This window comes from Cibotium barometz, chromosome 9 (assembly GCF_041138505.1).
Source record: "Cibotium barometz isolate CiBa-2024 chromosome 9, ASM4113850v1, whole genome shotgun sequence".
NCBI lineage: Eukaryota > Viridiplantae > Streptophyta > Polypodiopsida > Cyatheales > Cibotiaceae > Cibotium > Cibotium barometz.
In genome coordinates, this window is record NC_141054.1 from 33,014,623 (window position 1) to 33,023,974 (window position 9,352).

Genomic DNA, 9,352 nt, shown 5'->3' on the forward strand with positions numbered 1-9,352 from the left:
AGCTTAAATAAAAATATGTGTTAAAACATTATTAGCTTGTAAGATTTGAAAAACTTGTTTTAGAGACATAAATATTAAAAAAACACTTGAAACAATCATGTTATCATATGTATATTCTAGCCATGGAAGAAAATACACGTTGGATCATGGACATTTATGAGTTATCTGTTGTGCGATGGATTTAGTATTTATGATACATAAACTGTTTACCATACTCGTCATGGGTGACACCATTGTAAATATTTGTGACCTACTGTTTTGCTTAATGCACCATGTTAGATTAGTATTGTGGGTGATATCCATGCTAGCACTATTAATGCTATTGTGATCCTAGTGTTGTTGGTGTATTTATGTTTGGTCACTTTCAAGCATTCGTATTGGGATTTATTAATGTGACTTTGATGTATTATTATATTTAATACATTGGAATGTCTTGATGAGCATAGGTGACAAAGGTGGAAAATTGCAAGGTTATCGATTAGTTGAGGATTGATGAATGGCACACAAAGACTCATTGAGGTGCCTCACGGAGTATAATATTTATTTTGATTTGTTATTTATGCCCCATTTTGTCTTGTATATATTAGCCGGGCATCACTGTAGATAATTTGCAACACTGTGTTTGCTAGGACTATGGTAAAAAATATTGCATTAAACCTAATTTTGGAGAGAAGCTAAATATGGCTCCAAAGGTCTATCTTTGCTAAATATGGCTTCAAAGGTCTATCTCTGCTAATAAATATGGCTCCAAAGGTCTATCCTTGCTATAATCTATTTAAATACCCACATGAGGGAGTTGAAGCACGAATGGGGGGGGGGGATTATACCCCCAATGCTTGTCTTGGGAATTTCCTTGTCTTGTGTTAATTTCAAGCTTGATCTATGGCTATCACTATGGTAATTATCAATGCTCAATTTATCTTCACAAGTTTCACTTTGAGTTAGCCAAGGGACATGATGTTAATTGGATTGTGTTAAGGGTCTTACTAAATTTGAGGTTTGATTTGCCGTACGTTGAGGAGACTTTTGTTACAATTTGAGTGGGTTGATCATAATAACTAGGGCCTCGCTCAAGGCTATACTTTGCTATTATACAACTTCACTTGGATTTAAGGGCCCATAAGCTTTAGACTCTACCAGGCTGTGTGCTACTCTTTGTCCTATATCTTTTAACCCTTCTTATATAAAGGTAGTTTATTGGGCACTCTACTTCTCTTCTAATGAGCCTTCTTCTCACCTATCCATGAAGGGGGTTTTCTAATGAGGCTGTGGCATTTATTTGTCCCACAACCATCACACTCTTTGCAGCATTAGGGTTAGGGTTTCTCCCTGTATCCTGCATTAGGGTTTCTGAGCATTAGGGTTAGGGTTTTCCCTACTGCTCTCTGCATCCGCCCTTAGCTGCCCTGCCACACCACCTCTGCATCTGCCCCTAGCTACCCTGCCGCCACCCTCAGATTTTTCGTTGCCCTGCCTTGTACGACGCCACCCATCGACCATACAGATCGACTATACAGTAGCCGCCACCAGCGCCGCCTCAAATCTGCACGATATACGTCACCTTGTGTCATATCTGCACCGCCCATAGACTTGAACTGTCGCTTGCGCCTCAGATCTATTAGTTTGCCTACACCTCCTGTTGACTGTACATGCGCCGTGTGCGCAGCACCACCCTGTACCAACTGCCGCCACCCCTGCGTCGCCCTGTACTTGTGCTACCGCCGCTTGCTGTCTGCATCTCATCTGCCAAATCCATTGTCGCCTGTCCTTGGTATCGCTGCCTGCCTCAGATCTGCGCCAGCCTACCTAGCTACCCATCCATACAGATTTGCACCGCTCCTGCAAAGTGTACATGCACACTGGAAAATTTGAGGTATTTGAAAATTTTCAAAAATTTCAACCCATACAGGTTTATAAGTTAACTTTGTAAGTTTGGCAGTTTTTGACGTGAAATTGCACATTTTACCTGTTGAAATTTGGGGCTTTTCACCATTGAGCCTGCAATTGCAACATTGGCACACATTGGCATTGATTTCAATAGATTTGGTACATAATTGCATAGAATTTTGGGGATTTTATAAAAATTGGCACTATTTTACAAAAATTGGCACTATTTGCAGGTAATTTTGGGTGTTACAGGCACATTTACTTGGCATTGGGGCATTTCCCTCAATTTTTTGGGGCATTATAGCATTTGGTACTGGTGACAATTGCTTTAGCAGATTTACAGGTGCAGATCCGATTTAGATTTGGTCTAATATGACTGCCTAAAAATTGGGGCTTTTCTACATTGAGCCCATTTTTGCAGCATTCGACCCATTTACCTTTGATTTTGTCAAGATTTAAGCACTTGCAGCTTTTATAGGTGTCAGCTAATCGTGTTTTTCATAGCACATGTATACATTTGTGGTTTGCTGCAGTATATGTATGCCATGGTGGACACTTTGACAGATTTGCATCATCGTGCAGTACACTTGCAGATTTGGGACATGCATATGTATTTCTCGTGGGTGAAGGAGTTCCCTTTCAGTCCATTGATTATCCTACTATTTATCGCATTCTTATGGTTTTACTGGGCACTACCTACTCATGGTGACTTGTGATAGATTTGTTGTGTTGTCATGGCCAACAGTAATAATGACCTCTTTGGCATGCTATCTCAAGAGGACAAGCTCAATGGGGATAACTACCCTATGTGGGCTTATATGATACGTCATGTATTGGTTACAAGAATGTATGGCTATATGTGGATGGCACTGAGGAGCGTCCTCTTGCACATGCTCCAGCGGAAGGTGAAGTGATTCCCGCTCACCCTCCTGTAGGTCCACCTCCTACTCAGCAACAGCAGCGTACTTGGGATGCTAGGGATGCTCAGGCCCATGTGTTGATTGCTCTCTTGTGCCGGCATATCATTCCACACATTCATTCCTGCACCACTGCAAAGGGTGCTTGGGATATCTTGGCGGCGTTGTATTCAGGTCGCAATGAGGCTCGTGTAGCTTACCTTCGAGGCAAGCTTGAGACTGACCTCATGTTTGAAGGTGACTCTATCAATCAGTACCTTACGCATGTGAGCAGTCTCGTTCCAACAGGAACCACATGATGTGAGCTGAGTCAGCAATGGCTACTCCCTTTCATGGGAATGGATTTGGGCCTAAACCTAGCCCATCGGATCCTCCCAAGACAGAGGACAAGCCTGAAAAGGAAAAGCGTTGTAATAGTTGCAGGAAAACAAGGCACACCATAGAGGAATGTAGGAAGTGTATTGAGAGTGAAAAAAAGAAGAAGCTGGCATCTTCTTCCACAGGTGCCGATCAGGCCAATTTGGCTACACATGTATCAGCCTTGACCCTTACATCTTCATCACCTGCAGAGATGTCTTATGATGCCGTTGCTTTTGATGACTATGGTCTATAGTCTGTACTCCTTGGTATGCATTGTCTAGCAGATGCATTTTAAGGGGGGATTTTACTTGCCCACATGCAGTTGGTGATGCCTCATGGTCACTTATGCTTGTTGACCCTTATTCTTGTCTATGCTAGACGCTTTCTCTTATGTGATGTCTACTGGAGATGCCTTTTATGTTGTTTTCCCTTGCAAGAGCGGGATTGTTTCTACAGTGTTGACATTGTCACTTTCTCACATGTGATGTTTATTGGGAGTACCTTCTACACACTTGGCCAGTGTTGGCTTGTTATCATGGTTTTGACATGTCACATGTATATTATTCATTGTGGGATTATGCATCTTTACACTTGCCATACATGCCACTGATCATGGCATCACTGAGAATTTACCATCCTCTCATAGCATTGGCTGATGCCCGCCTCGAGGCCCCACTTTTTCTCCCTATTTTCAGCTTTTCCCATTGCTGAATTTTTACTTTTATCAGCCCTACCAGTGCTGATTTTTCCTCATCGGATCCTCCATTGATGAGTTTCCCTCTTGCAGCTTACATTGCATGTCTCACAGGCATGACTTTTGGATCATGTTGCCTTTACACATGCGTATATCTGCTACCTCTTCTTATGCTTAACACTGGTGCGGTTAAAGAGCTATGCTTTGCTCTCTTGTTGTCATTGATGTGGATTACATGCAGCTCAACTTGGCATTGCTGTGGATTACATGCAGTTCAACTTGGCATTTGGATGCTTGCCTTCAGGGGGGTATTATGCGATGCCTCTTGATTTGATGCAGTTGATGTCCACATGATCTTTGACATACATTTCAGGTGATGCGTTTATGTACTACTGTGCTCTGGCATTAGCACTATGACATTGGGGATTCTCCTTTTCCCCGTCATATAGTGCTTGCTTTTCCCATTGGCATTGGCACTGCAGTTCACACTTACTGTGGAGCATAGTGCAGGGCAGCATTCACAACTTTATCACCCAACATTCACAGCTTTATCACCCTGCTGGTACCCGTTCACACCGTTCACTTGAGGGGGTTTGTTGTGGTCATGTCCACTCCCGGCTAGTCCAGGTGTGAACTCAACTTACTCACACGGGCACTTTTTCCCTGTGGACACAGGTTTTTTCCCCGTGTGAACACACTTATGTGTGTTGGGCACTTTTACTCACTCACGGGCACTTTTTCCTTGTGATAAGACACAGGTTTTTTCCCGTGTGAACACACTTATGTGTGTTGGGCTCTTAGCCCTAGGCTTTTTAGTACTCACTTGTACTTTCATTTCATATTATTATTGAGTACATCTTTTCCAACACTCTCACATTTCTTTGTGCTTGAGGTTGTGTGTGTGTGTGCGCGCGCGCAGGCTAGCTGCCCTCCTACCCAACAGTAAAGGTATGATTTTTCACGTTTGGCCCGCAGCAAAGCGCGGGTAGTGTACTTGTACACCTTAATCTCTACAAACATGAACAAATGTTCCATCAACATAGAATATATAAAGCCTTCCACCCCTTGTACACCTTAATCTCTACAAACTGTTCAATCAACATTGTATAATTTATATGGCTCTCCATCATGACCACTAGATGGAGGGCAGAGCCTGTTTTTGCTGATGATATCCATTTTCTACCCTCATGCTAGCATCTGATTTGCTAGAAGTCCCGTGCCGAGGTAGATGGGAAGTCGTTGCCATGTGTTAATTTGCTCTAATGCTTCTTCTTTTTTCCTTTCTTTTGTAGGGCGAACAATGGTAACGGCCAGGAGGTCCACATGCGAGCAGAAGGCACGGAGCACACGGGGAGCTGCTTGGAACCAGTGCGCAGGTGTGTGTGTGCGCGCGCGCGCGCGCGGCGGGCCTGTGCGCCTGGGGAGAGCCGAGAGAGAGAGAGAGAGAGAGAGAGAGAGAGACCATAATTGTAAGTAGATGAAGCATTCTCATGGAAAATCTGCATTAATGTCAGAAGAATGTACCTCTCCCTCTCCATGCATTAACCCACTTCAGGAATATCAATCAAATTATGTCAAAAGAAGCAAGAAAAAAATCAACTTTGAGACCTGCTATGATGCAAATGCAGTGTATATATGTCTGCCTATAGGGTGGGTAGAGGGTTTCTCAATCTACAGAGTGAGAGCAGCTCTGATGAAGAGATCATTTCCTCCTCAGGATGGCTTGCCTGGCTAGACTCCTTCAAGCAGCAATGGGCCAAGCTAAGCATGCAGGTTTGCAGTCAAGGTTGTAAATGTCAAGTGCTGTCCGTTCAATCAGGGAAGAGGCATCTTTCAGTAAACAAGGTTTCAAAAAATTATGTGAAAATGGACGGCTTTGTGAAGCTCTTCAAGGTCTGGATCGTATGGACCAACAATGTGTGCGTATTCCGAACAGCTTCTTTTATCATCTTCTTCAGGGATGTGTTATCAAGAAAGACCTGGCGGTTGGAAGGGAAGTGCACCGTCTCATCAGGCGAAGTGGCTTGCAGAACACTTCCTTTTTGGGCAATCACCTCATCCGTATGTATGATTCATGTGGTAGTTTTTCAGAAGCTAACCAAGCCTTCAGTGATCTGACTGAACCAGATGTGTTTGTGTGGACTACACTCCTTTCTATAAATGCCAAGCTTGGACAAATTGAACAAGTTTTTAAATGGTATCAGCAAATGCATCAATCAAACATCAAACCAGATGGACATACTTTTGTTGCGGTCCTTAAAGCTTGTGTCAGCAAAGCAGCCTTTAGAGAGGGCCAGCTGATTCATGCCCATATCAAGGAAAGTGCTTTTGAGTCAAACGTGTTTGTAGGGAGCACTCTTATCGACATGTACGCCAAATGTGGAAGCCTAGAGGATGCATTAGGAGTCTTCGATGCAATGCCAAAGCGGAATGTGGTAACATGGAGTATGATAATCATGGGTTATGCCCAACATGGACGTTTCTGGGAAGCTCTTCAACTCTATAAACAAATGCAGGTAGAGGGGATGATGCTAGACCAAGTCACTTGTATGAGCATTATCAAAGCATGTGCAAACTTAGGGACATTTGAACATGGCAAGCTGATACATCTGCAGATTGTTGAGTTGAATTTTTGGTCAGATGTATGTGTTATCAACACTTTAATTGACATGTATGCTAAGTGCGGGAACCTCAAGCATTCCTGCAAGGTTTTTGAACAATCATCAATTAGAGATGCAGTGACATGGAGTGCCATGATTGCAGGTTATATCCAGCATGGTTGCGGTCAAGAAGCTCTCCAACTATTTGAAAGAATGCAATTCCTGGGTGTGCAAGCGGATCGAGTAACATTGCTTAGTAGTTTGAAAGCATGCTCTAGTGTAGCAGCACTATATCAAGGCAAGCTGATACATGCTTTGGTTATTGAAAGTGGCCTTGAGTTGGATGTATCAATTGGCAATACTCTCATTGATGTCTACATCAACTGTGAGAGCCTTGAAGATGCATGCAGAGTGTTTGACAGAATGTCCAAACGAGACATGGTAACATGGACAGTCATGATTTCAGGTTACAGCCAGCTTGGGCAGGGATCTGATGCTATCCTTTTATTTCACCAAGTGAGACAAGGGGAGGTAAGACCAGATAGAGTCATATTTGTGAGTATTCTCAAAGCATGCTCTAGCATTGCAGCTTTACGAGACGGGAAGCTGATTCATGTTGAGATTATTGAGAATGGCTTTGAGGCAGACATAGGTGTAAGCAACACTCTCATTGACATGTATTCAAATTGCCGGAGCCTTGAGGATGCATGCAGGGTTTTTGCTAGAATGCCAGAGCGAGATGTTGTAACGTGGAATGCTATGATTGCAGGTTGTTTTGAGTGCAACAGTCATAAGCTTGCATGGCAATACTATGAGGGCATGCAACAAGAAGGCCTGGAGCCAGATGGTGTGACTTTTGTCAATCTCCTCTCTGCATGCAGTCACAGGGGCCTTGTGCTTAAAGGCTACAATCTCCTTAAGTCAATGAAAGAAGACCATGGTATTGAACCTACAGTTGATCACTGTAACTGTATGACTGACCTGCTTGGTCGTATAGGGCGTGTCAATGAGGCCGAAGATGCACTAAAAAGTGTGACGTTAGGATTTAACATTGTTGGGTGGACTTCTTTGCTGAGTCACTGCAAGACGCATGGCAACGTGGAGGTAGGAGAGAGGTGTTTTGAACATGTTGTCACACTGGATCCCAAGAATTCTAAAGGGTATATACTCATGTCAAATATCTATGTCAATGCTGGTAGGTTGGAGGATGCAGAGATGGTGGAACAACTGAGACATTGTGCTAATGCTTGGAAGAAGCCTGGAAATGCCCTTCTTGAGGTTGATAACAATGTGCATGGGTTTTTTGTGGGAGATGATGCACACCCACAAATTCATGATGTTAGCAAAAAATTAAAGAATTTATGTGTTCAAATGCAGCAGGGAGGATACATGCCATGCCTGGACTTGACACACTGTCATTGATACTAGATGATGGCAGGCAAGGTGCCTTGGAGTGGGCAGAGTGAAAGTTTAATGGAAGTGATGCATTTCTTACTTTCTTGGTCCTGCATTGGAGAGCTAAAGAGCTGCGCTATTCTTCCACTAGCGGCCACTCACAATGATGGCTCAAAATGTAAGAGGGAGCACCTTTCTTGGTGCCCAAATGGGCTTTGTTGCAAACTTGATCAGCTCTCAAGTGGCAGGCTGCCCAATTTTGTTCCACTGTCCACACTGCTCCCTGCCCAGATGTGACAAGTGGGAACACCTCCTGGGTCCACTGCTTTGATTGGTTTGCCTCCTTCCGGTCATCTGCAACCTGATTCATGGGATTTCAATGGTGTGAATAGTGTTCGTGGAGAGTGTGCCATACTTCCCTATAAAGACTGTGGCTGCTCTTCCTCACTTGCATAGCCTCATGTAAGCCTGCAAGAAAGGAAGCTACTCATTAATCAATAAACTCTCACCAAACCAACAAGTATTGCAACTCCGTTCCAATTCTCCAGCTAGCTGCTAGGCAATGACACTGAGATGCTCGTGCGAGATGATTGCAAGCATATAGCTGTATATGCTAATGCGTGAAATGCAATAATAAATCACTAGCATGATCCAATGTTTTTGAGATGCTGGTGGAAGACTAGACTATTGCAAGGTGTACATGCTCATGGACGAAATTCAACAATAAGTCACTAGCATGATCCTGCAAAAGCGACTAGTTGCTCATGATCCTGCAAACGAGACTGCTCTGCATCTGTGTCAACTTCATGTCCTCATTTGCCTAAGAGCCTGAACTGGACAACATCATGTATGGTTACCCTTGCTTACTGAAGAAACTCAGAGTTGAGCCCGTGTGCAAAGCAGTAGTAGATGAAAGCAGATGTCACTATTTTGAGAATTGTTAGTGTGATTTGAGGGTACATGCCATGAAGCACTCGAAGGTACTCGTGGTGGCCATGTTCAGAGGAGTTGCAATACACATGAGCAGGCTAGCATGGATGATCTCCTTCCTTGTATTCTTTGATAGAGATTAAGGTTGGAGTGAAAATTATGCATCACCCTTCCCATCCCGCCTGCTTGTGAAGATCAGCAAATATAAGATTAGATAAACAGCTTGAAAGACAGGTGCTGCTGTCACACTGCCGCATTGCACTGTGTACTCGTCCCTCCTCTCACCTCACACACACTCACACTAACATGGATTAGAGAGAGATTAGCAAGAGCAAGACTCTATTGTACAATGGGAGAGTCCCCTGTATTATGAGAGATATTCACTTATATACATGGCCATAAGTGTTAACTCACTTAAACTGTGGCCGATCGAGAACCGTAGGCTCATAAGAGGCCTAATGCTATTACAATGACTATTCTCATAATATATCCATGAAGTACATCACTTGGGACTTCATCCTAACTTACTACCACATGCTTTTGAAGTGGAAATCGCCATAAGTATTTCC

General features: G+C 43.4%; 1 protein-coding gene across 4 annotated transcripts; it reads left to right on the top strand.

The window, feature by feature from the left end:
* The first annotated feature begins 1,795 nt into the window (after positions 1-1,795).
* Positions 1,796-9,014, top strand: LOC147635492 (pentatricopeptide repeat-containing protein At2g33680-like). 4 transcript variants are annotated; one of them, XM_086802788.1, is made up of 4 exons: positions 1,796-1,873; positions 2,121-2,230; positions 5,151-5,234; positions 5,576-9,014. In XM_086802788.1, exon 4 carries the CDS (start codon positions 5,652-5,654, stop codon positions 7,878-7,880), a length of 2,229 nt encoding a protein of 742 aa, XP_086658914.1. In that variant the 5' UTR covers positions 1,796-1,873; positions 2,121-2,230; positions 5,151-5,234; positions 5,576-5,651; the 3' UTR covers positions 7,881-9,014. The 4 variants fall into 4 exon arrangements, with proteins under 4 accessions (XP_086658914.1, XP_086658911.1, XP_086658912.1 ...); XM_086802785.1 differs by having other exon boundaries at positions 5,151-9,014; XM_086802786.1 differs by lacking the exon at positions 2,121-2,230 and having other exon boundaries at positions 5,151-9,014.
* Positions 9,015-9,352: the final 338 nt, after the last annotated feature.

Bases quoted from the DNA above. Each gene is read 5' to 3' on its own strand.
- LOC147635492 (XM_086802785.1), top strand. From the start codon at position 5,652: ATGTCAAGTGCTGTCCGTTCAATCAGGGAAGAGGCATCTTTCAGTAAA.